This window comes from Serpula lacrymans, assembly GCF_000218685.1.
Source record: "Serpula lacrymans var. lacrymans S7.9 unplaced genomic scaffold SERLAscaffold_3, whole genome shotgun sequence".
Taxonomy (NCBI): domain Eukaryota; kingdom Fungi; phylum Basidiomycota; class Agaricomycetes; order Boletales; family Serpulaceae; genus Serpula; species Serpula lacrymans.
The window spans coordinates 2,466,093-2,493,067 of record NW_006763292.1 but is presented as its reverse complement, the minus strand read 5'-3'; the positions used below and the strand labels follow the sequence as shown (position 1 = coordinate 2,493,067).

Sequence of the window (26,975 nt, the reverse complement as noted above, 5' to 3'; positions counted from 1 at the left end):
TAGAAGTACAAAAGTGAAGCGTAAGTAGGTGCTGGTATGTTAATTGTAACAATACTTGCAGCTGCAATTATGGAAGAGAGGAGGGGTCGATATGATTCTGGAAGTGAGGAGTGTTACAATACACATTTTTGGACCTTTAAGTTTCATTTCTCCTCTTTAACTTTATACTGTAGTTTTCACACACTGTGCCATGCAGCACTTTCCATTTTGTTCAAACTCCACCTTCTTGCGCTACACTGCCTTTATTCTTATTTTAGCTACAAGTCTCTCACGCAGTGGAGCTGGTCACATGGGCTGCGCCCTCTGACATCATCAGCCACTGATTTTATCAACTGTACAGTATATAAGTACAAACACTCTGTATTAGTATATATACCTCAATAGATCCAGGAGACTCCTCAGCGAGTCCTCCTGTTGTATCCTCACAACTAACTTGTTGAAGCCTAAAGGGTAACCACTCCCTCATCATCCTCTCTATAGCTTGTCTGAGTTATGCGCCAGAGTAACAAACTCTTGGTCGTTACAAGGAGAGTATCATGGCTGAGAAGTCCTTTTCATCAATTGATGCACCCATTCCAGCCAGTTGCTCTCGCAGTTTCATCATTTCCCCAAGGTGGGATCTTACATTGCCATTGTCTGGGCATCTCATGTCCTGGAGACGGCAACGCACATCTATTTGCATCATTTCCGTTTTCCCTTCATGCATGAGGCTGATGAATTCTCATATTTTGGCTGCATTGGATCTATCAGAGATGTGGATGAGGGTTCCGTCATGAATTGTGGAGTAGAGTTGTTGCATAACAAGGCATTCCTTTTGTGTATACTCATCCAACTTTGATTCATAGATGTCAATTTCATCCTCTGTGACAGTGGTTCCATCTTTTTGTTGGGCTATGCCATTTTTATCCCAAGTATACTCTAGGAATTTTGGCAGATGAGCAGTGCCATTAAGGTGTTGAGTTAGTCCTTGAGCTCCTATGGCTGTAACAATACAAGTTCTATAGGTGACCCAGTTTGAACCATCTTTGGCTAGTTTTGGGACTACAAAAGCAGAATTTGAGTTTGTGGAAAATGACATGTCGAGATTGCTACCATGGCTCATAACCTGTAAGAGAAAATGTCTAAAAGGTAGAAGTAAGTTATTGTAGTGTGATGTAAGTGTAAATGGCATACCTCAGTCTGATTATTAGAAGACTGAGGTTGTTGAGAAAAAGAAAGTCCGAGTTTTGTGTAGGTGTGGGAATGTCCGATAATTATGTAATGTGCAAAAGAGCGGTTTTTAGAGGAAAGAGAATAGAGAAAACATATGAGAAGCATATATGAATGAGTAGGTAAAGAATATCTCAACAGGTGTAATGCTTATCATTGTTGTGCAGTGTTTCCCCAGTCGAAGAGCTCTGGTAGCCGCTCTAGCTGACCTTGAAATATTTCATTCAGCGCATTATTACCGTCTTTCTGCCTCCAAGCAAACTGTCATGATGGGCAGGTTTGCACCGAAAATGGAATTCTGGCTGTTCCGGTTGCACTGGCAGATTGGAGCTGACATCCGTCCCCTGCCCAGACCAGAGTTGACATACTGATAATGGGCGGGATTTTCAGCTCATCCGTCCATGTTTATACTTCCAAATTCAAATCCCAATCCAGGCCATTCGTCGAAGGCAGAATGATGCATGAAATCGGGACCAGTCAAGCTGTCAAGACAATCTGGTATTTACTACCTTCTTGTTATTTTTGAATTATCAAGGTTTTGACTTTTTTCTGTGTTGACAGGTTATATAGCCTGTGCAAGAACGTATATGGGTATTCAATCAGCTGAAAATAGTACGGCGTGTTGTCCAGTGCTCACGCCCGTCACGGATCTCTCAGGGGGTTGGCATGACATGGCCAATTAGCTCCTTTCGATTCCTGCCGTGTAGGAGCCTAGCCCAATTCTCGCACCCATCCCTGCGAATCAATACTACAATGGCAGTCGGTATCTCATGTGCGCATAGCCGTGAGCATTCAAATTTCCGCAAGTCCCCACCACAAGTCCCTCGCTCTCTCGCATAAATCCTCGACTCTCATCGTTGTTATCACTTATTGGACTTTCGTCATCATGGCCACGACAAACGGCGATTCTGCTGCACCCCGTCTATCTCTGAATGATTTACGATTGGCCGAGTCCGCTCCTGCATCTTCTACCCCTACCCTTGATGAGGCGTCTGAGAGAAACTCGAACGACGGCCCTGTCCATCCTAATCCACCTCTATGGCCACATCGTCTCTCAGCATCCTTTTCTGCAATGGCTGAGCAGATCGCCGCTACTTCACAAGCTCTTGCGCAGATCCCTCCTTCAGCTTTCACCACGACAGAACAACCTCCGGAAATCAATGTACTCAAATCTCGCTTGGATGATATAGAAAAAACGCAGCAGCGTATGAGTGCAGAATTTGAAGCATTGAAAATTCAATTTACGCACTTGGACACGGAGAGTGGACCGTCACGAGAAGATCTGGACAAAAAGATCGCTGATCTTACTGAGATAGTGAAAGCAGAGTATGGATTATGTTTCTTAGAGAATTCTGTAAACTTTCTGAAATTCCCCGAAATGACCAGTCAGTCTCGACTGTACTCGCGACTACACAATTCTCGCTGCACAGTTTTGAAGACGAAGATCAAGGCACCTCCAACCGCTAACGGGAAGCCGCCACCGAATTTTCCGGCTACGAGAGGAGAATTTGAGCACGTCACGAGTTGAGTGTTCTTTCCCTGATTAGCTAGATGGTGTCCCTCTGTATCTGCGCTCGGATCTGTTGCTGACTTTGCATCGTTTAAATCTGTCTGTAGAAGAGCGCTACGAAGCGATTTTGAAGGCATACGGCTTGCCTATCAAAGGTGATACAGACGCCAAACGAGAGGCCGTTCGGGTATATGTTGGTTTGCCAGAGGATAACTGAGTTAGGAATGGTTCAATGTAGACATGGAACTTTGCACGGATGTCCCTTTCACGCTTCTGCCACCCGCGTACGCTTTCCGAATTTATCATGGGCGCTCGATCCGATGCCTGCTTTGATCAGCTGAATGGCCTCGCCTAAGATTAATTTCCATAACCTACTTGTAGCCCTCCCATTCCAGAAGTTTTTTGATGTATCCCTGTAAGCTTGGTAAACGTTTGATGACTTACAACTCCGAACAGTTTTGTCTACGTGTCCTCATAACCCAGCTCGGACTGCACACCATCATTCCTCTTCCTTTGCATGCGATACATATAACGCACAGGAAATTTGCTGTATTTGTTTTCTGATTGCCATCAGGTTACAGACCGTTGCCTCCAAAAGAATCATATCCATCCCGAATCCCATCACTAATATATTTATACCATTGATAAATTTATGCCTTATCGTCAGCTAGCAGCCGTTCTCTCCCTTCAACGCCCTTTCAACCGCACCTCCATGTCTTCTTCCCAGCAGCACCCAGTTCTCTCCCGTTTGTTCTCTGCCAACGATGAGTGGGCAAAGGCCGTTGAAGATGTCGAGCCAAGCTTTTTCAGGACTTCTGCAATGGGTCAGGCCCCGAAAGTTAGCTCATATCATCATCTTCAGAAGGCCTTCTATCTGATAACTTGACAATTTGTATTTGTTGCCAATCAAGATTCTTTGGATTGGCTGCTCCGATTCAAGAGTACCTGAATCGGTCATTACCGCCTCCAAGCCGGGCGACATATTCGTGACTAGGAATATTGCAAAGTAAATCTCTAGTTCACGAGGTGGCTCAAATATGACTGATTTTTTCTCTCCTCTTCCTGCGTTATTTTTGGCAGTCAATTCCATAACGACGATGATAATGCCCTTTCAGTACTTTACTATGCCGTGAAGCACGTCGGCGTAGAACACGGTGCATCTTTTCTAATTATCTTGCACTGAGACGCTATTCCAACCTTCTTTATCGCGCACCGTCCCCCGTTTTACAGTTGTCATCGTCGGCCACACCCAATGCGGCGGTGCCGAAGCTTGCCTTTCCGCTGCCCAAAATGCCATGAACAGCGGTGCGACCGAAGCTCCCCCGACTCTCGACGCTCTACCTCCCAATGCGCACATCAACAAATGGCTCGCGCCTGTGACAGCACTCGCTATGCCGATCGCGCCCCTCAAGCTCGAGCGGAGCGCCGCGATGCGTATGTTGGTGGAGGAGAACGTGAAAGCCCAGGTGGCCAGGGTGTGCGAGACGGATACCATCCGCGATGCCTGGATCCAGCCTCCGCATGGTAAGCCTGTATACGTCCATGGCTGGGTCCACGAAATAGAGAGCGGACGACTTTGCGATTTGAGCGTTTCGAGAGGTCCCCTGTTGTAATCGCACGTGCGGGAGACTATTAGAGTCTAGAAGAAGCCCTTCGGTGGCATATATATTTTTAGATGAGTGATATGTATTACTTTTACAGTGGTTACTGCAAGGTTATACATATCTTTGATGGACATGAGGCTTGTCTTGACTTGGTCATTCACACTCTGACCGTTTAGCCCTTTCTCATCTGAGCCATCCAATCGACCCAGATGGAAAAACGACCTTGACCAATTGTGATTTTTTCCCAAAGTAGGCTTCAGAAGGCGCCTTGTACATGGCCACGATGCAAGGCCTCGGACGTTGGACAGACTGCAGATCTTGATGTGAGCGAGAGTGCAACGTATACGCAACGTGCCTGCTAATCTTTTTCCAGTAGCAAGTAGGCCTTGGTGGAATAGGAGCTTCTTTTTTTTGACAGGAAGCATGCTCATCTGTTTGTGCGCTCCGTCGAATCTTTTTTGCAATAGCAAGTGGAATAGGACCTTCTTTTCTTGAACAGGAAACATGCTCATCTGCTTGTGCGCTCCGTCGAATTCACTTCCTTACTACATCTCGAATGGACCACAGGAGCTGGCCGATCTCCGTGAGCCAGTACAGCCATAGCCCACCACCGTATCTGTCCTGCCATACCTGCCTATTTTTACTATCCAGCTAAGGCTATGAATACCCCCCCTAGCTATTCCCCAGCTATAAAATCTCCACTTCAAGTCCCAGCTTCAACCACCCCCACAATCCTAGTGCCCCCTCCACACTGACACAACCATGGCCTCAAAACCACCCGCCATCCTCGCTCGCCTCCTCTCCGGCAACGAAGAGTGGGCGAGAACGCTCAAATCCGCAGCCGGAGCTGGGTTTTTCAAAGGGGAGGCAGAAGGCCAGTGGCCGAAAGTGAGTGCGAGGTTTCGCTGTGCATGCATGCGATACATAACCTTCTGGTCCTGGTCATTTTATCTGATTGTGCCACTTTTGGTCTTATCCCCATGGTTAGATTCTTTGGATTGGGTGCTCCGATTCCAGGGTGCCAGAATCTGTGATAACGTCTTCTATGCCTGGCGACGTCTTTGCGACTAGAAATATCGCAAAGTACGTTTCCCCCCTTCATCTGACTACAGGCCCAACCATCCTAACGCCATGATACCTTTGCACAGTCAAGCTCACATTGATGACGACAGCTTCCTTTCAGTCCTCTACTATGCCGTAAAACACGTTGGTGTGGAGCACGGTGCGTTTCCCTGCACTGATGAGAATGCTCTTCCGACCGTTTCGTCTCACCTTTCGTAATTTCAGTCATCGTCGTCGGCCATACTCACTGCGGAGGCGCCGAAGCCGGATACGCCGCCGCCCAAAAGGCCATCAACACAGGCTCGAGCGTGCCCCCTCCCGTCATCGATACCCTCCCCCCGGATGCCCACATCAACAAATGGCTCGCGCCCCTCTCAGAGCTGGCCATGCCCATCGCCGCCCTCGCCCTCGAGACCGAAGATGCGTTGCGCATGCTGGTGGAAGAGAACGTGCGGACGCAGGTGCACCTGGTGAGCCAGACGGAGACGATCCTCGAGGCTTGGGATCAGCCTCCGCAGGCTCGACATGTGTTTGTGCACGGATGGGTGTATGATGTGGAGCATGGACGACTTCGAGATTTGAATATCTCAAGGGGTACACGCGAAACAAACTATCATCCTGCCTACTTCTAGGGGTGTTGATAGGAAGGCGGAAATAGGATTATTCAGAAAACGGAATCAGATCAATCTCTGCATACAACATGTACATGTACTCGAACTTTCAAAGAATGAAGTGTAATATACGTCTGTCATACTGTGTAAAAAAACGTAACCTGTGGTGTACCGTCCATCGGGCTCCAAGACATGCATGAACAAATGTAGGGACATGGCTTACAAGCAACAGGTTATAAAAGTAAGCAAGATGGTACTATGCATAACAAGTATGAGACGAATGGGAGATCCTATGGATATTAACAAAATCGAGGGGGAGACACTCTAACACAACTGTTAGACAGTTTGTGCGAGTGCTCCAAAAGTATCAAATACTGGAGAAAGTAAGAAAGCTATGGGGGGTCCACGGTCCATCGGCGACGGCCTATGTATACTAATCAGGAAACCACGCATATTAACATATGACGCAGCACTTGAGCCCTCCGCTTGCAGTTTCGCCATTCGGCACCCCATTCCTGTTGCTGCTCTTCCTCCTATGGTGCGCCGACGAAGGCACACCCTCTCGCATGAGCATGCTCGCCCGCGTAGCAGCCTCAAATACGTCATCGACACCCTCGATCTTGAGTGCTGAACACTCCTTGTACGCCCGCGCACCAATCTCTTGAGCTACTCGTTCTGCTTGTGCCCGAGAAACATATTGGCCGCTGTTTGATGAGTTGGGCGGAGGTCGTAAGTCCGCTTTGCATCCCACTAAGAGAATGGGGATGGTGGGGCCGCATATCGTCCTCACTTCTTCAATCCACTGAAGCGGAACATGTCAATGGTGTGCGACCATCGCCGAGATAATTGGAAGACGTACTTTGACTGTCACATTCTCGAGAGAATCAGGGGTGTCGATGGCAAACGCGATTAGGATCACGTGAGATTTTGAATATGAGAGGGGTCGTAAACGCTAATGGAGGGCAATCAGTATGGCTCATTCACAAGGCAAGGCATGGGATAGAATGGTCATACTTCATATTCTTCTTGACCACTGTGGAATAGCAGAGATAAGCTTGGGTTAGGAGAGAAAGCAAAGGGAATACGAACGCAGTATCCCACAGGGCCAACTGTACGGGTTTTCCGTCTAGTCTGATCTCAGCGACATAATTTTCGAAGATGGCTATGAAGATGGGTAAGTGGGAAGCGGCAAGGGTCAGAACACGAAACTCACTTGGTTGCTGGAAGAGGAGAGGGCAAAGACTCCCGATTTAGAGCGTGGAGCGGTGAAAGCGCAGCAGAGGAGTGACTCACATATTCTTTAGGAAATTCACCCAGAGCAAAGGAACAGAGAAGAGAGGTCTTTCCACAGGCACCTAGATATGGGGGATGGACATATGGTGGTTACTGAGAAGAAGCGCAAGAGAGTGGCACGACATACCGTCGCCGACAATGACGAGCTTCCTGCGAATCTAGCAGAAAAAGGCTGAGGAATGAGGAGGAGAGAGGGGGAGAAATGCTTACTGGGTTCTGTGTGGCCATGGCAAGATAGAAGGAGTGAGTGGTACAGTTATTCGGATCGGACTTTTACTGTGAGACAGTTGTGTCGCCAGAGCGAAGAAAAGAAAAGCGAGGATTACAAAGATGGGTAAGGATGTATTTAAGAAAGAGAAAAGAGAAAAGAAAGAGAAACAAGTGCTGGTTGTTCAGCACAAACGTGAGCTCGTCAACACTGCCTGTGAGCAAGACCAAGGTTTATACAACAGCCACTGCGCCCTACACACTCCCTTATGTAAGCATCCCACCGCCTTGTTCCCCTTCCTTTCCCCGGTTCACCCATGGCCTCTCTTCTCCGTAATCACTCTCTTCTGTATTTCTACATAGCTTTCTGGTGCAGCGGGCCCCATCCGAATTCGCCGGTAGAGACATTACCATTCTGTCCTCCCACCTTGGCCCCAGCTAGTCCTGATACGGTACCCGGCCCCCCTGTGCCGGGTGTGAACCACAGTATCAACCTCTCTTGTCCAAGATAATCGCCTCGAGGGAAGACAGCGTGTGCATTCGATAGCGCGGATCATGACGGACAACTGCTCATCGTCGCATATCCACCACCGCCGGCTTCTCTCCTCGTATCAGCCATGTCATCTCGTGGGTGCAATGAGCCGTTTTGTCGACGGCAAGCACTGAAATAATCCATGCGAGTCATTTGGAATGACTCCCTTTTAGATGCCGCGGTTGCCGCATTTGGTACTCCGGTCCATGGCATATTCCTGGTACCGTCAGGTAACCAGGCCCAGTGAAAAGTCATTCTATATAAATCTGTATAATTTGTGCAAATGACGCATCAATGCAAAAAACTAACAGGTTAGCTGACTTTGGAATTGATGTATATAGAATTGTATTGGCCTGTATTGAATTATGTAGAAATTTGGCAGTATTCACGATATTTTTCGATATAATTCAATAGAGATTCTTCATAGCTTTAGAATCATATAGAATCATATAGAATTTGTTGTAGCACATCTCAGGGTAAAAATTTGAGAATATCAATATAATTCTATTCGTTTCAATATAAAAAAACACAGCGCGAGAACAATCTAAAGAGTATACAACTCACCACTTCTTTTACCCAACAGGTTGCAGCAAGAGTAAAGTGAGAATTTAATGAGTATATTAGCATAGTATATGTGAAACAGAACAGATACATATCTTCCACCGCATATAGCCAAGTGCGTGAATGTTGGACCTAAAAAGAGTATGGCTGTGAACAGCAGTAGTAGTAGCATAGATGTACATAATACCTTACAGCGCATACAGCCAAGCACGTGAATGTTGCTGAAAAGATTATGGTTGAGTATATTTATGCACATATAGTGGTGGGAAGTACTTACAGTGGCAACAAGGAACAAATATGCAGGATGTAGTTCAGAGAGAAAGATCTAGAGTGTTGTTTAAAATCTCTCAAAGTCAACAGAAAGCTATAAATGATATCATATTATCAACAAGAGTAAACAACTCACTGAGTCAGCGTGTCTTGTGTTATGAGATGGAAGCAGAGTTAACTCAAGTTGTGTCGAGCACTTGAGCACATGTATTGAGATATATGATTGTGAGTGCACTGATGTCATGCGATGATGGGCCTGTGTTCAGACATTACCGGACACATTCACAACTTTTCATATAGATTTATGCACAATTATATTTATCTATATAGGTCTATAACTAATTATACAGAACAACTTTTCACTGGGAACCAGGTCTTACGACCAATGATTGACACTGGATCTGGCATTGGTCAGTTGCTCTGGTCATCTGTGTAACGACCAAGAGTTAGTTACTCTGGCGCACACAGAACACACTATAAAGAAAATGATGAGGGAGTGGTTACCCCTTAGAATGCAGAGAGTTAGTTGGTGTACAGCAGGAGGACTCGCTAAGGAGTCTCCTGGATCTATTGGGGTATATATACTACTACAGGGTTATTTGTACATATATACTATACAGTTGATAGCAACAGTGGCTGATGATGTCATGGGGCCTAGCCTGCATGGCCAGCTCCACTGTGTGAGAGAGTTGTGTCCAAAATAAGAAGAAAGGCAACGCGGCGCGAGAAAGGGGAAGTGCCGCGTGGCACTATAGTACAAGGTTTAAAGCGGAGAGTAAAAGTAAAGGGAAGGTCCAAAAATTGTGTTATCGTAACACTACCCCCCTTCTAAGGCTCGACTTCCAGGCGAGACCAAATACCGGAGGTAGTGGTTAAATTTTCGGGCATAGGTTGAAAAAGAGAATTAAAAAGATTTGAATCCATGCCTCTAAGCTTCCTAGGAGCTGAGGGATTCTTAGAATAAAATTTGCGAACAGCGTTGCAGGAGTTTTCCAGATGGGCTTCTGGTTCCCACGTTCTGTCCTTGTCTCCATAGCCCTTCCATAGGACTAGGAACTCTAATTTACCACGCTTCAAGCGTGCATCCACCACCTGTTCGACTTCAAACTCTTCTTCACCTTCCTGGGTGACTACAACCGGTCCGGGCCGGTCTACACGCTGTCCCGGCAGCGGCCCTTTGAAGGGTTTCACACGGCTTATATTGACCGTGGGTACTACCCTCATTCGTTTTGGGAGTTCCAGCTCCACCGCGTTGGGTTTGACTTCCTTAATCCGGTAAGGGCCAATCCACTTTTTGGTCAGTTTTCTAGACTGCCGATCTTTTAACTTTAAATGGTCGGTATCTAACCAGACCAGGTCGCCGACCTTGTAGTCAGGGGCTTTAGAGCGTCTATGCTCTGCCCTGCCTTTCATCTGCTCTGCAGTTTTGAATAGCGCCTTGCACGTTTTGTCTAAGACAGACTTCATGTCTTTTGCCATGTTCCCAGCAGCCTCATTCTTGCTTTTATCAGGTTCCACACCCATTCTGGGGAGGTACAATCTAGTAACCTCAAATGGTGCCTTTCCTGTGGCCGACGACTGTTTAATATTGTATGAGAACTGGGCCATCTTTAGCCACTTGGCCCAATCCATCTATCTGTCATTAATAAATATCTGGAGATATTGCTTCAACTCCTGGTTGAGTCTCTCCGTTTGTCCATCGGTCTGCGGATAGAACACCGTTGATAATTTAGGTTTGATGCCCAGCATCTTGCATAATTCTTTCGTAAATTTGCTAGCGAATTGTGGTCCTCTATCGGAGATAACCGTTTCTGGTAACCCATGGATAGACCATACAAAATCTTTAAATAAATCTGCCGTACCGGCGGCGGCAATGGTTTTATTGGTAGGTATGAATACTACCTCTTTGGAGAAGTGATCGACTACCACCATTACTGAATCATACCCATTCGACTCGGGCAGATCCGTCGTGAAATCAACCGATATGTCCTGCCAGGGGCCAGCTGGTATCGGATTTGGCATAAGTTTACCGGCCAGCCGTTGATGAGAATTCTTTGCCATGGCACATCTTAGACAGGATTTTACGTATTCCTGTATGTCTTTGACCATGCCAGGCCACATGTAGTTTCTGGAGATCAACTCCATCGTTCATTGCCACCCAGGGTGCCCAGCCACTGGAGTGTTGTGATGTCTATCTATTGCCTTGATCCTTGGTGCAGCGGTAGTATCATTAATTTTACAATCACATTGCTTCATACAAGTACATATTTCCGATAACAAATTTAAGAATCTATTTACAAATTGGGGAGCCATCCCTGTCTTTCCTTTATTGCTCGTGCAACACCCCAGAGCAGGGGCCACCTTGTTGTGGTTTACTTCATTGTTCATAGGAGCAAAGGCACCCAAGTGACCTAAGCTCCGAACTCTTTTCCCTGAGTCTTCATCTCAGCGACCTGCTGGTCGTAGAAGAAGGCCCGGATTTCGTCGTACGAATGACCGGCCAGAGTATTGAGCCAATCGTCCGGCTTTTCAGCTTCTAATTGGTGCGCCTGGCGCCCTTGAATTTTTTGTTGAGCAACCTGCACTCCATTTGGACACTTTCGGGCTATGTGCCCCTCCTGCCCACAGTTGTAGCAGGTGAATCTGCGCGTTGTCGATGATGAGAACTGTAGTTAGAAAACCACACACAAAACAAACTAACACACAATCCTCCCAGATTCCACGGAACTTGTTTATGGGCTTTGCCTCCTAGAACAGTGGAGTGGTCTGGTTGTTCGTGGGGTGGTACGTATAAAGATCCTTCAAAGTAAAACCCAGAGGTGTATGAGTGTGGGTTTTGAGGAGGAGGGATAGTTGAATTTATAGAAGGATAGGGGCTTTGTGACGAGTATAGACAAGCACTACCTTGCTAATCGTAGCACAAGGTAGGTTTGAGAACGACAAGGACGACAAGGTTCCCAGTGATAGCAGGCTCCTGACGCACAAACCGTAGTGCTCAGAAGGACTCTAATTGAAAGGGATGACAATGACTTCAAAAGTGGGAAGTGACGATGACAGCAGTTGACAGTGGTAGAAGTGGGAAGTGTTGTGACCACACTGGATCACAAGTAGCCGAGTAGTGAACTTGAGAGTAGAGAAGAAGTCTGGATTTGAGTTCTTGTTGTTTTTTACAAGGTAAAATACAGGGGTTTATATAGTAAAAGAGAAGTAGGCTATGCACAGTATAGCTGTGCAAAAAGAATGAGAAAGAATATGAAGGAAGGAATGTACGCTGACGAATCCTGCGTAGGTAGTACAGGATAAGATTGTCAAAAAAAGAAAAGAAAGGGATAGAACAATAAATGCTGTGAGTAATATCACAGGTTTGTACAGCCATAAAGTAAAGTCCAATAGCAAAAAGAGAGCAGGAGAATCATGATGTCATGGGAAGATGCAGTAAAAAAAAGGCAAGGCAAAACACTATCAGTATCAACACAGTTCCTTTATTGTCAGTCAGGCATTCTAAAAAAATATGTGTCCATAAAAATGATTCAAAAATCAAAAATAATCGCACTGTAAATGAATGTTCTGCTGAAAAAAAAGAAACTGGAGCCACCGGTCCACCACGTAGTCCAAATCTGACAGTTCCATGGCCTTACCAATGGACTGGTTGTGTTGGACCACCTGGTCAAACGAGGGAGGGAGAGGAGTAGTTCCAATTTGGAACAAGTGAGTCCCAGGCAGCGTGTGGTAGGTGTAGCTGTAGCGAAGACGATGGGCAAAAGATAAGTGTACCCAAGTGAATGGGACCGCGATGAACATGGGCGACGCAAGGGGATGAACCTTCTCCAGCTCAAAAATTACCCACCCACGCTCCAACCAGGCAAGACGAGCGACCGATGTTTTGATAGTATATGATGGCAGATCGACATCATGAAGATGGACCTGTTGCCCTATTTGGACCGGCCGCCGGGGCTTTGCTGATATCAGCAGTGGCACGTGGTGGTCAACGGATCGGCGACGGAAGCGGATAGGAAGTGGTGACATCAGAAATGGTGGGGGAGCAAAGAAGATGAGGAGGAGGAGGGTGGAGGTGACAAGGAGGTGAACTAAAATGGGGACCCAGAAACGACCGTCGGGTGAGAATAAAAAGGAGAGGAAGGGGCCCATGGTGGGGCTAGGCAAAGGAAGGGGAGTAAGGGAAACGACAAAAGCGAGGGCGCAATGCAATGTGTAGCCAGTGGCGACGCAAAAATTTGCCGAAATGCCGAAATGCCGAAAGTACCGGATGGAAAAGCAAAGGTGAGCGTGACTGGATTGCCTAATAGAGGTGGTGCTGATCAGCCACAAGTTCGAAAAGGGCAATATTAATTACTATTCCACGTGGCACTGTGCCTGTGTGGCGCAAAGGCGAGTCTTTTTGAATATTCGCTTCGTTATTGACACCTGTCCATGCTACCAATCAACTTTGGTGCATGACAGCGTCTGTTCGCCCTGGACTGCGCCAATATCCATAGGAGCACCCCAACCTGGTTGCGGCCCAAATGGCTGGAACCCGTGAGACTGTTGTTGTTTTTGGTTTGATAACCCAGGGCGCCTCTTGGATTCATTGTTTTTGGTGGTGGACCCACCACCTTGGTGCATTTGGTAGAGCTCCATGGCTCTACCGATTCGTCGTACTTCCTCAGCCGCTAGGGCCAAGTTCTCGTTTCTAGTGTCTTGCAGATAGATCTGTTCTGCAATGCGAGGGTTCACATTGCGTTCCAGCAGTTCTACTGCGTGTTCATTTCCAAGCCTTCCTTGGATGGAAAGGGCCAGGAATCTAGTGACGTAATAATCCGTCCTTATGTTTCCTTGTTTGAAGGAACGGATTTGCTGATGCGCCCAGTCACGCTCAGTTTGTGGTTTGAAGTATTTTTTGATCTCCTTCTTGAGATCATCCCAGGTTGGCCACACTCCCGCGGTGTAGCATTCCTGCAATCTTACTTGTGTGTATCGACCCGCCACAGGTCCTTTTAGTTGAGATAGCATCGCAGTGGCTACCTCAAAATTGTTGGCAAACGAGGTGCGAGGTTAACGTAGCAATCTGTGCATGCATGGCATGCAGCAGACTGTTCATATCTTGTTGCGACGACATGTTGACTTGTTCTCTTTGTAAAGTAAAAAAAAGGTAACTGGGGGTCCCCGCTTGCTATCCGCGGATCAACCTCTTCCCAGCTGAGTAACGGATCTCAATCTCCGACTACCCACACTATAGTATTTGAAATTTATATAAAAAAGTATTCGTAATAAACCCTGGTCCAAACGGTTGTCAGGGGGTGGTGCGCTTGTTAAGCTGTTAACCCTTCTCCAACTGGCGGAGGCAAGTGTCCGGCCTGGTCAGAGGAAAGAGAAAGTGAAGTTTTATATTTTTAATTCTAATCAACAGCGGTTCCACACCAACTGCTGAGCTAAGTACTCCCCTTAACGCTGGGGCCCGCGTATCACAGGTTTTGGTTCTTCTCCCAAAGCACTACAAGGCCGTCGCAAAGAGCGCACCTATCTGCTATGCAGGATATTCCCAACCAATAACCAAATCTCCTTCACCCTGGAGTCCAGGTGCCCAATGGGACTTTTTGCACAAACGTGCGAGAGAGTAGAAGAGCGAGTCCTAATGTAACAACCAAGAGTTAGTTACTCTGGCGCACACAGAACACACTATAAAGAAAATGATGAGGGAGTGGTTACCCCTTAGAATGCAGAGAGTTAGTTGGTATACAGCAGGAGGACTCGCTAAGGAGTCTCCTGGATCTATTGGGGTATATATACTCTACTACAGGGTTATTTGTACATATGTACTGTACAGTTGATAGCGACAGTGGCTGATGATGTCATGGGGCCTAGCCCGCATGGCCAGCTCCACTGTGTGAGAGAGTTGTGTCCAAAATAAGAAGAAAGGCAATGCGGCGTGAGAAAGGGGAAGTGCCGCGTGGCACTATAGTACAAGGTTTAAAGCGGAGAGTAAAAGTAAAGGGAAGGTCCGAAAATTGTGTTATCGTCACAATCTGTACTTTGCACGTGTCTGATTATATGTTCTCCCACAACAAAAACTGCACAACACTGCACGACATTGTTAATCTGTTTATTGCGCAATGCACCTCAATGTGAAGAAGACCCACTGGAACAGGAAGAAGTACAGATGAGAGTGGATCATTCAACGGTACAAGCCATTTGCCACCTAACACAAGCCATCTTCTCACTCTGGCATAGTGAGATATACATCCTGTCATTTCCATGCGGTCCACTCCAGTACGCCTATTTGGTCACGTGCCACAGTCTGGGGTTACCGGGCACTAAAGTATTGATGCTCGGCCTTAATTGCCGGATGTGCTTTAACACTAGTTTTTGATCTGCGGTCATCTCATTAGATCTAATTCTTATCTTATCTACCAGTCCAGTTTACCTAGGCGCCGGGGGTAGATAACCATTTGGGTTAACTTGGAAAATCAAAAATATTGTGTACCTGCAAGCACATATGCACATGCATAAACATTTTATCATAGGTTTATCCGGGGTTAATTCCGCGTACACCGTTCAAAGGTCCCTCTCAGGATCTTTTACGTTATTCTCTAATTCTGTGGATAGAATTTAGAATCTACACCTAATTCAGAACAAGTATTGTTCCCTTACGGGGTTGTTCCTACAGGCATTCTGCGTCTAAAGATAGCTACTAAGTCAGTACCGGGGGGCACGGAGATAATACCAGATGTGGGATATATTCTTTTTAGTTCAATCCCAGCCAATCTCCATGCTTTCGAGAGGCGCCACTAGCTGATCTTTGATCTGATAGGTGCTCTAGTCTACCGGTGCTCTAAGCTCTGGCTTTTCACAATCAGGCAAGACACATTTCCATTTGTTGACTTGCTTAAAAAGATTGTCAGTAACCTTTCTTGACACAAGCCAATGAGAATTGTTTGCAAATTTGAGTTTCCGCACATCTGGTAGATAGAGAGGTAAATGTGTGCAAACTGGACTGCATTGCATGGGCAATGCAAGCTTACATACTCGCCAACGCCAAATATCACAAAGCAGAAGTGAAAGTACAGAAGAAGCGGTCCTTGAAGGCAGACACCAATGTCGTGATGGGAGAAGTGACAGCATCTGGCAGTAAAACTGTGGAGTCCCTTATAGACCGCAAGGTCTCCACAGCCTTCAAGAAGATACAGAAACTCTATAATGTGTGCGTCAAAGAGAGGGTAAGCCTTGATGCTTATTTTCAATCTAGACCGCCCGTAACTTCTTTTTCTCACACTTTTACAGAAGAACAAGGTTGACTTCGTGAAGAGGGCGGCGAAAAGGAGGAGAGAGTCAATGGACCAATTGGAGGGCGCAAGTGGAAGCAACGTGGCCTCTCCCCCTGCCAAGAAAGGCAAAAAGGTGGAGAGCCTTACAAGGGGAAGATCAACAAGGTGAAAAAGGATGGGAAGGGCAAAGGGAAAGCCCCCCGGAAATAATTAATATCTCCGATAGCCGTTGTCACAGGACTCTAGTACAAGATGGTTTGCCCATTCCTAGAGTACCTTTCTACTATACATGGGCACTTTGTGCCGGGACCATTTTCAATTTTACATGGGATGATGAAAAATTCATTTACAATGATTGTAACATATGGCCAGACTTCTTATTAAGTATCCCGGCCCCAGATGCCGTTGGTATTGTCCTAGACCATGTGCCTATCTCAATTCTTGAGGCAGCCAGATTTTGTGGCCTTATACATTTAGGACCCAACATTACCATTCCGACTCATCTTGTTATACACCTAAGTGCGGGAATGAAATACCAATTTGTCCAAGAACGAGACACTCGCTTATTGCTGTCTGCTTACAATGACTTAGATCACCTAAGATGGCAGTTCTTCTTTGGACTAGCAGAAGGAGTGGACCCTAAAAAAGACGCTTATGACCCTGATTACGAGGTAGCTAAAGTTAGAACTACTGCTGAGTTATCATATTAAGGTTACATTGAGCGTGGCTTCAATATTGGAAGAAACATTGTGCAGAACACAATTCTCACCATGCTGGTCGAGACACATGGCAGAGATAGATCCAGAATAACCTTGGATCCGTGCATGGCCGAACTCAAACGATTCATGACCAATAATAACTATATGGTCACGATAACAGATAAAAATCTTGGAATAGCCATCATTAGGAAAGACTGGTTCATAGAAAGATGTTTGTCACTGTTGTCTGACCCCGTGCAATACATGGTCATAAGTCAAAATGAGGCAAACATGATTTTAAACAAACAATGCATACTCTCGCAAGAATGCAGCGATATGGCAGGTGTAACAACCAAAATTTTGATACTCTGGCGCACAAGGCAAAGCTATAAAGAAGTGAGGGGAGTGGTTACTCTTAGGATAGGACCAAGTTAGTTGTGGGTAAACAACAGGAGGACTTGCTGAGGAGTCTCCTTGATCTATTGGGGTATATATACTACTACAGTTTGTTTGTTCATGTGTACTGTACAGTTGATGGAGGCAGTGGCTGATGATGTCATGGGGCACAGCCCGTGTGACCAACTCCACTGCGTGAGAAACTTGTATCTAAAAATAGAAAAGGCAGCACAGTGCGAGAAGTGGAGTTTGAACAATAATGGAAAGTGCCGCATGGCACAGGGTGTGAAAACTACATAAGAAAGTTGAAGAGGAGAATGAAATTTAAAGGTCCAAAAATTGTGTTTATTGTAACACACAATGTGGTCCTGGATAGGTGATGTCCCATCCCAGGACAATTTGTTGAGTTTCTGGAATGAATAGAAGGCCTCGGCAATATTGGACGTCTGATGGAGTGAGACAAGTTTATCAAATAACTCCTTGGAGCTGGTAAGGTCTCCAGTCCTCATTAGTAGGGCATCAGAGATGTGGTCCTGGATGATTCCATGTGCCTTCTCATCCTTAAGTATCCAGGTGATTTCAGGATCCTCCAAGGAGGTGGGTTTTCCTGGTGAGGGCTTAAGCTTCTCTCCAGTAACAACCCGGAAAACTTTTTCCCAACGTAGCTTTGAGATGATCCGGAGTTATATATCTGAAGATTATTGGGTCCAGTGAGAACTGGACATGCGGATGTATCGTGTGCTGTGGTCATGGTTCCAAGGTTGCCATTTCAAATAAGAATTATATCCTGCGTAGCTTTTGCGCCACCTGTTACAATAACACAATTTTTGGACCTTCCCTTTATTTTTATTCTCCGCTTTAACCTTATACTTTAGCCTTCACACATGACGCCACGCAGCACTTCCCCTTTTTATCCAAAACTCCTCTTTCTCGCGCCGCGTTGCCTTGACTTCTAGCTCATGACAAAAATAGATGAGCATAATTGCCAATGCATGAAGCAGTTATAGATTGGATTTGAAGTGTATGATTGTGCAGGTACATTAAGTGTACAGTATACTAGAGGTGTTTTAATCATAGCTGACATCAGAATAAGAGAGCCAAGCAATGACTTAGTGTACAGAGTAAACTTCAGTGGAGTATAGATATCTGGGAGAACTTGGTCTTTTGCCCTTAGATGGAGCAGAGCCTGGTGTCACCTTCAACCAAGAAACAGAAGATATTAGTCTTCCTGAAATTTGGACCTATTACTTTTAAAGCTCACTTGTAGTCCTGCTCCATATACTAACTAATTGCTTAGGTCTATCATTCTGAAGTTAGTTGTGGTACTGCATGTTTGAGTGCTAAACAATGACAAGTAGTAGTAAGGCTTGTAATGAGGAAATAGGTACCTGGAGAAATCTGAATATTGTAACAATAAACAACTGGAAGGTAATGAATACTGTATCATTCTGACCTTAGATGTATGTGAATTAGAGTGTGATATGGTATAATGCTAAGTTCACATATTCATTTGTTGGGATGTGTGAAAAGCATAATTGTAAGACATTTTGGCTCAGCTGTGAGCAAGAACCTCAAATCAATATGTCAAGTATTTGGTTTAGTTTGTTATGGCAGTTGTGCTGTATCAAACCTAAAGGTTGAAATAGTATAATAATTCATATGTACGTCTGAATGAAAATCCATTATACAGAACTACCTAATCACAAGTCAGCCATGTGAGAAAAAGCTAGCATCAGAGCAAAAGCTACATATTTGCATTTCACTGGTTGAGGCTGGCTCAATACCATGGGTATGTAAGTGGCCCAATGAATGTTCAGTTTTGAGAGGTGCATTAGGGTCCCATGTATCAAGAAGTAGGAATAGTAAATGACAAATGGTTTGTTGTTGAAAATTTGAATAGATGATCCGAAAACATGGTATATTGTTTTCACCTGAATCGTGGAATGAGTTTGGTGTGAGTGGATAAGATTGAAGCCTTAAAGCAGTGAGATAGTGAGGAGATCAATTTTGGAACATATGACCCATATCATAGACTCCATCATTTGATTACTAATACATACAGCCACATAGTGCCAACACGTCGGACCACAGTTCAACTACTTTGGCTCTAGCAATGCAGTTGGACTTACAGGTATCTCTATTCAGTCAGTCAGCTTGCCAGCTCACAGGTTATGAGCCATGCAAACACTGCGGATCAAGTGTTCCCAGCAGCATCCTTGGGAATCTATGCTGTCCCAAAATTATCCAAAGATGCATCAAATTGGATCCTATAGAAATCCAGAACAGTGATGGCACTGTCAGCCAAAGGCCTCCTTTGACAGTTACATTGACATGTCAAAATTCCCAAGGCCTACCCCATATCACTTGATGGATCTCACACCCTACTACAAGATGGCAAAACGAAGGCTTCTGATGCAGACATAGAGAAAAACAAAGATGAGATAGATGCATACCTACAAACGGAAGCCATGGTACTACAACAACTGTATGCAACCATAAGCGACAGCGTAAACTATCAAATACAGACTTTTCCAACTGCTGCAGCCACCTGGAACAAAATCTATCGACTACATGAAGGCAAAAGTGATATAGTCAAAGCTGACGCCAGGAGGAGGCTTCTTGAACTCTGGTGCAAAAATGATGACAGCATAAAAACCCACATTACTGAAATGTGTAGACTGCGAGAAGAACTTGCAGCCATGGGTGCACCTGTTGAAGAAAAGTGATTTCAGTGCCATGATCATATCATTGTTACCCGAATCATATTGTCCAATCCTCTCATCCGTTACAGCAGCTGCTCGAGTTACAAAAAACCCTCTATTATCTCGCCAACTTATACTTCACATCACAGAAGAAGCAGATTACTGAGAAACTACAAAACGAGCAAACAAATCAGCCCTAAATGCCCAAAGTCAAAAGAAAAGGCCTAAACGCACCCAAAAGAAAAACTGCTCTAATTGTGACAGAAAAGAACACATTGACAAAGATTGCTGGCAAAAATATGGTGGCAAAGAAGGCCAAGGCCCACGTCAGAAAAAAAAACAAGAAAGATTGAATACAGCTCGTGACCCACCTGATGAGGACAACTATGCCTTCACTTCTTTTGAAACCAACCTTGCTACATGACAAAAGATTGCACATACAAATAAAACAGAAGTCATTATAGACTCTGGTGCCTTATCCCATTTCTGCCTAGATAGATCCAAATTCAAGACCTTCACACCCATCCAACCATGTCCTATCAGCATAGCCGACGGACATGACCTGCAAGCAACAGGCAAGGGTGAAGTTGAACTGCACCTACCAAACAACAAAAAGTGTACAAAAATAACCCTAAAAGACACATGGAACATGTGCAATCATGTCAACTGAAGGCAACACAATTGCAAAGATCCCGCTAATAAACAGACTATACTGCATATCTGTCAAAGACCAAGTGTCAATAGCAAATGCAGGACCAAGAATTGTATCAATCAATTACCTACACAAGTGTATGGGGCATATGGCACCATCCGCCATCAGGACAATGATATCCAAAGAAATGGTACAAGGAATTGCACTGAACAAATCACCTAATGAAGAATTCTGCAAATCCTGCGTCAAAGCAAAAATGACAAGAATGCCAGTACCAAAGGAATCACTCACTCGTGCAAAGTACTATGGAGAACATATTCATATAGATGTATGGGGACCTGTTCAAGTCAAATCAATTGGAAACAAACAATACTACATATCATTTACTGACAATTTCACTCGTGAAACCACTGTGTAGTTCATGGCAACAAAAGATGAAGCCATCACATCATTCCGGGACTTTGTAAAATGTCTCGACACCCAAAACCATGACACTAAGATCAAATGAATACGATCAGATGGCGGTGGTGAATATACAGGCAAAGAGTTTAAAACTTACCTGTCAAAACTTGGCATTCATCATGAACAAACTATTTATAATACCCCTGAGCAGAACGGAGTGGCCGAGCACCTAAACTGTGCATTAGTTGAGTACGCACATGCTATGCTAATTGAAGCTAAACTACCTAAAAATCTATGAGCAGAAGCAATAAATCACTCCATATGGCTCAAAAACAGGTCAGCAACAAAAGTGTTTTTTTTAACACCATATGAGATGCGAGATAACACGAAGCCTAATCTACATGACATCCATCAATTTGGATGCACCATATTTGTAAAAAGAAAAAACTCACTAAAACTTGAGCACAAGGCAGAAGAGGCTAAATTCGTCGGATACAACAAAAATGGTAAAGGCTATAGAGTATCCTGGCCAAATAAAAGCTGTATATCAGTCGAACAAGAAGTGAGATTCAAACCAGAAGACCTGGACTCACCTAATAATGTTGTGCTTGAAGGGGAGTACCTGGAAAATGACCACAACATCAATAAGCCAACCAAAAAACGAAGCAAAAAAAGAAGAAAACTCACCTAACACTACAACAACTACATCCGACCATACAAACCTCATCCAGCCACCAAATGCACCCCCAGACCCTCCAATCAAACAATCAAGTCGTCCCTGGCCTCCTCCTGGCATCTACACTGCATTAAACCGTGGAGAAAGAGCGTCTACAGCTTGGATAGACAAAAACAATGACGGTAGTGACATGACATGAGACAGCGACAGTGGAGATAAAGAGTTTGCACTCTTGATCCACCAAGCGCTCACATCACATGACAACAACTCCCCATCAGTCGCCCAAGCACTGAAAGGACCAGACGCCAAAAAATGGTGTAAAGCCATCAACAAAGAAATCAAGGCAATAGAAAAACTATGCACCTGGGACCTAGTCAATCCACCACCAGATGCAAATGTAATCCAACCGCACTTTATCCTCAAGGCCAAATGTGACGGAAATGGTAATGTAGCATGTTACAAAGCAAGATTGGTAGCAAACAGTATCACAACACACAATGGGATCCGCACCCATGTACTGTTACGATAACACAATTTCCGGACATCTCCTTTCCTTTTTATTCTCCGCTTTAACTTTATACTTTAAGTGCCACGCGGCATTTCCCTTTCTCGCGCCGCGTTGCCTTTCTTTTACTTTTAGACTTAACTCTCTCACGCAGTGGAGCTGGCCATACGGGCTAGACCCTATGACATCATCAGCCACTGCCTTCATCAACTGTATAGTACACATGTACAAACAACCTGTAGTAGTATATATACCCCAATAGATCCAGGAGACTCCTCAGCGAGTCCTCCTGTTGTTAACCAACAAACTCTCTGCAGCCTAAGGGGTAATCACTCCCCATCCACTACCTTTATAGTGTGTTCCTGTGTGCGCCAGAGTAACTAACTCTTGGTTGTTACATGTACAGTGATTCTGGACCTTCTGGGCATGCAACCAATCAGTATGCTTTCCAAGTACGCCTTGGTAGCATAGTTGGTAAAGCACCAGACCATGAAAGCTGGAGTCCCAGGTCCAAGCCCTGGCCAATGCATGTTTTCTCATACTACAAACAAATGTCATAATTTGTCAAACAGGTACGGCCAATGAGAAGGCATCGACTACAATGAGACATTCACAGCAGTAGCGAAAATCCCATCAGTCCGAACTGTCCTCACAAATGCCAACAACCTCGGATGGCACATACAACAAGTAGACATCAAAAACACTTACCTCAATGCAAAATTACAAGAGGACATTTACATGAGACCACCACCAGGCTATCTGAAAAACGGAGACAAAAATAAAGTGTGCAAGCTCAAAAAAAGCTTATACGGACTAAAACAATCAGGCCATGAATGGTACGAAACACTCACAAAATTGTTGTGAGAAATTGAATTCAAAAGGTCATCTGTCAATCACGCCATATTCTATTGACACCATAAAAACAAATCCACCATAATATTTGTATCCACAGATAACATAGTAATCATATCTAACTGCATTCACGCAAACAATTCAAGAGAGAACTATCCAAATCCTATGAAATATCTGACCTGGGAAAAATAATGTGGCTGCTCAGTTTCAACATCAAATATAACCAGCAAAAATGGCAGATATCAATATCACAGCAAGCCTACATTGACCAGGTAGTTGAACAATTTGGACTCAAAAATGCAACACCTGTAGGAACACCTCTTGAAGTAGGCCTGAGTCTCAGTACTGAACAATCCCCCAGCGCTCCAAAACAATTTGAAGAGATGCAAAGTGCACATATCAAGAGGCCATTGGATGCCTCACATGGATAGCATTGGTATCATGTCCTGATATAACATTTGCCACCAACATGCTCGCTCAATTCAATCAAAACCCAGGCAAACAGCACTGGGAGGCCGTCAAAAGAGTAATACGGTACTTAAAAGGGACCCGTTGTCATGCACCAAAGTTGATTGGTAGCATGGACAGGTGTCAATAACGAAGCAAATATTCAAAAAGACTTGCCTTTGCGCCACACAGGCACAGTGCCACGTGGAATAGTAACTAATATTGCCTTTTTTGAACTTGTGGCTGATCAGCACCACCTCTATTAGGCAATCCAGTCACGCTCACCTTTGCTTTTCCATTCGGTACTTTCTGCGTTTCGGCATTTCAGCAAATTTTTGCGTCGCCACTGGCTACACATTGCATTGCGCCCTCACTTTTGTCGTTTCCTTCACTTCCCTTCCTTTGCCTAGCCCCACCATGGGTTCCTTACTCTCGTATTTATTCTCACCCAACGGTCGTTTCTGGATCCCCATTCTAATCCACCTTTCCGTCACCTCCACCCTCCTCCTCCTCATCTTATTTGCACCCCCACCATTTCTGATGTCACCACTTCCTATCCGTTTCCGTCGCCGATCCGTCGACTACCATGTGCCACTGCTAATATCAGCAAAGCCCCGGCGGCCGGTTCAAATAGGGCAACAGGTCCATCTTCATGATGTCGATCTGCCATCATATACTATCAAAACATTGGTCGCTCGTCTTGCCTGGTTGGAGCATGGGTGGGTAGTTTTTGAGCTGGAGAAGGTTCATCCCCTTGCATCACCCATGTTCATCGCTGTCCCATTTACTTGGGTACACTTATCTTTTGTCCATCGTCTTTGATACAGATACACCTACCACACACTGCCTGGGACTCACTTGTTCCAAATTGGAACTACTCCTCTCCCTCCCTCGTTTGATCAGGTGGTCCAACACAACCAGTCCATTGGTAAGGCCATGGAACTGTCGGATTTGGACTAGGTGGTGGACCGGTGGCTCCAGTTTCTTTTTTTTCAGCAGAACATTCATTTACAGTGCAATTATTTATGATTTTCGAATCATTTTTATGGACACATATTTTTTTAGAATGTCTGACTGACAATAAAGGAATTGTGTTGATACTGATAGTGTTTTGCCTTGCCTTTTTTTTACTGCATCTTCCCATGACATCATGATTTTCCTGCTCATCTATACTCGTCACTAAGCCCCTATTTTTCTAAATTCAACTATCCCTCCTCCTCAAAACCCACACTCATACATCTCTGGGTTTTACTTTGAAGGATCGTTATACGTACCACCCCACGAAAAACCAGACCACTCCACTGTTCTAGGAGGCAAAGCCCATAAACAAGTTCCGTGGAATCTGGGAGGATTGTGTGTTAGTTTGTTTTTGTGTGTGGTTTTCTAACAGCAGTTCTCATCATCGACAGCGCCAGATTCTGGTTTATTTGCACCACCAAAGATTGCCACCAAATCTGACATTTTCCGGTCGGCTAAAGTCAAAAACAGAAATGTGAGCGTGACTTTTTCTTGGACAGAAGAGTAGGAGTATTACACTTGAACACAATGTTCTATTATTTACAAGATATTGATTAACTATCATCAATATATTGAATTAGGTCAGCAAGGGAGACTAACAATGTTCCAATGATGCTATCAACGTTGCACTGTTTCATAAGCTATAAAGCTACTGAGTTAAAACATATTTTTACACTATATTCATCTACTATGATACTCATTATCTGCTTAGAATGCTGTTTTTGCAGAACCTGTGGGTGCAATTGTGAAAACATGTTTCTTCTTCAACTGCATCTGGGATGATAGGACTTGAAAACGATAAAGAGTGATGCCAAACCTTTCTTTCACAAGACTGCTGATTTCATTGGAACTTGGTGTCTCAAAGTGTCTGGACTGCATACAAAATATTATAGCTCTGTCCAAGAAAAAGTCATGGCCACATTTCTGTTTTTGACTTTAGCTGACCAAAAGACGTTGGATTCGGTGGCAATCTTCGGTGGTGCAAATAAACCAAAATCTGGCGCCACTATAAGTTTTGCCAGTCAGCCATATATGTGTTATGCTCAACTCAAGTTTCAGTAAAGTCTTGGATAATTATATAATCAAATTATCTAATCACAAGCACTAGGATATAGCATACACACATATGTTGACTGGTTTGGAGTCTAACTGTTCCCTGACTCCATTTACAGTTAAATTCATAACAATAGACCAATGTTTTGAAAGATTACATGCATAGGAGCTTGACTGACTTTCCACTGAGTTGATTTGAGTTGGAATATTAGACTAAATCTTAAAAAAAGGCTAAACTGATGTGGTTAGACTCTGACAGAGTCACATGCTGGTAACCAGCACTGTAAAATTATTCACACTCTGTTTTTTCTTCCTGTATGTGTGCTCTCACATGGTGGTTTATCAATATCCACTCAGCTGTACTGTTGTTAACTGTCAGTTCAGATGGGAGGCTATTCAGATGTCACAGAGGTCGCACAAGCCAAGCTGGAGCTCCGCTTGGCACTATCAGTGGTTGAACATGATTTTGAGCGTGGTGCACCTGAACTTACTTTTTGAGATTGCAGTACCTTAGTAGAGTATTACTTTCTTGAAAGTCACGCACATGGAAGGAGCTCACTCATTAATTCAGGATTTTGTGCTAGGAAAGTTGGAGTAAGTGGTAAGAATACATAGAACTGCAATGGTTTCAGTTGTTGAGGGAAAATGACAGTGGTTTTCAGAAAGGTCCAAACAGCCCCCCCCCATCTGAACTGATGGCAAACAACAGTATGGAGGAAGCTGTTGCGTTAATTTGGACACCTGTCTGTGTTCTGATGTGCATACAGTTTGCCAGAAAAACAAAATAATGCCAATTAGTAAATGAATAAAGTAAAACAACAATATTAAGGTTCTGCCACCTTCCCCAACTCTGAACTTCAAGTTTGCACTGGTGCAACTTGCATTTCAACTATACCAATGACATTCCCATATGCCACTGCCAGTGATTGTATACTATTACTACTGCCTGCTTTCAGCTAAGCCATTAGTCTTTTGACCAGCATTATATATAAAGGGCTCATATATGACAAACTGTTACTGTGACAAATATGCAACTTGACCAAAAATACATTGATTTCACCATCACTTTAAACTGTGATCTGTCCTGGTCTTAATATACTGTATGGACAACAATGCAGTAGTGTTGCACACAGAAATTCTGGTTATAAAATGTTTCCTGAAGACAGATTGCCCACTAAGAAGAACTAGACCTTGATTGGGAGATGTTGGATTATACTTCATAATAATGGTATGAATCTTTGTATCAGCCTAAGGAAAATTGGTGTTTTTTTGGTAACATCATATCATCTTCTATCAGTATCAGTAAACAAACTTGTATATGCTCTTGAAAATGAAGTTGGCACAACGGTTTTCATGCACAGAGTTTTAGCATTGCCTTAAGATTTGTTTGTGTTTATCCCAGAGTCAGGGATTGGCGCTAGGCGCCGCTACAATATTGTATTGCACTACTATTG

At 44.5% G+C, this 26,975-nt stretch overlaps 7 protein-coding genes across 7 annotated transcripts; 4 read left to right on the top strand and 3 right to left on the bottom strand.

The window, feature by feature from the left end:
* Positions 1-2,047: 2,047 nt before the first annotated feature.
* Positions 2,048-3,111, top strand: SERLADRAFT_380636 (uncharacterized protein; the record flags this gene model as incomplete). Its single annotated transcript, XM_007314810.1, has 4 exons — positions 2,048-2,307; positions 2,335-2,535; positions 2,596-2,732; positions 2,827-3,111. Coding segments are annotated over 2 exons (200 nt in total), but the record flags the coding sequence as incomplete, so codon positions are not given.
* A 260-nt stretch (positions 3,112-3,371) lies between these two features.
* SERLADRAFT_434584 (uncharacterized protein) lies at positions 3,372-4,332 on the top strand (the record flags this gene model as incomplete). The annotated part of the gene is made up of 4 exons (XM_007314809.1): positions 3,372-3,557; positions 3,631-3,725; positions 3,800-3,848; positions 3,904-4,332. 4 exons carry the CDS (start codon positions 3,372-3,374, stop codon positions 4,330-4,332), a joined length of 759 nt encoding a protein of 252 aa, XP_007314871.1.
* A 373-nt stretch (positions 4,333-4,705) lies between these two features.
* On the top strand, positions 4,706-6,017 carry SERLADRAFT_413475 (uncharacterized protein; the record flags this gene model as incomplete). Its single annotated transcript, XM_007314808.1, has 4 exons — positions 4,706-5,211; positions 5,312-5,406; positions 5,472-5,545; positions 5,611-6,017. The coding sequence occupies 4 exons, from the start codon at positions 5,086-5,088 to the stop codon at positions 6,015-6,017; spliced, it is 702 nt and encodes a 233-aa protein (XP_007314870.1).
* Positions 5,979-7,725, bottom strand: SERLADRAFT_459332 (uncharacterized protein; the record flags this gene model as incomplete). Its single annotated transcript, XM_007314807.1, has 8 exons — positions 5,979-6,798; positions 6,856-6,948; positions 7,011-7,029; positions 7,086-7,158; positions 7,210-7,216; positions 7,290-7,351; positions 7,417-7,447; positions 7,500-7,725. 8 exons carry the CDS (start codon positions 7,515-7,517, stop codon positions 6,451-6,453), a joined length of 651 nt encoding a protein of 216 aa, XP_007314869.1.
* Positions 7,718-8,123, top strand: SERLADRAFT_459330 (uncharacterized protein; the record flags this gene model as incomplete). The annotated part of the gene is made up of 1 exon (XM_007314806.1): positions 7,718-8,123. The coding sequence occupies one exon, from the start codon at positions 7,814-7,816 to the stop codon at positions 8,006-8,008; it is 195 nt and encodes a 64-aa protein (XP_007314868.1).
* A 3,147-nt stretch (positions 8,124-11,270) lies between these two features.
* Positions 11,271-13,975, bottom strand: SERLADRAFT_434579 (uncharacterized protein; the record flags this gene model as incomplete). Its single annotated transcript, XM_007314805.1, has 3 exons — positions 11,271-11,525; positions 13,306-13,877; positions 13,951-13,975. 3 exons carry the CDS (start codon positions 13,973-13,975, stop codon positions 11,271-11,273), a joined length of 852 nt encoding a protein of 283 aa, XP_007314867.1.
* A 1,697-nt stretch (positions 13,976-15,672) lies between these two features.
* SERLADRAFT_434578 (uncharacterized protein) lies at positions 15,673-17,966 on the bottom strand (the record flags this gene model as incomplete). The annotated part of the gene is made up of 3 exons (XM_007314804.1): positions 15,673-15,741; positions 17,575-17,880; positions 17,934-17,966. The coding sequence occupies 3 exons, from the start codon at positions 17,964-17,966 to the stop codon at positions 15,673-15,675; spliced, it is 408 nt and encodes a 135-aa protein (XP_007314866.1).
* Between the last annotated feature and the right edge of the window lie 9,009 nt (positions 17,967-26,975).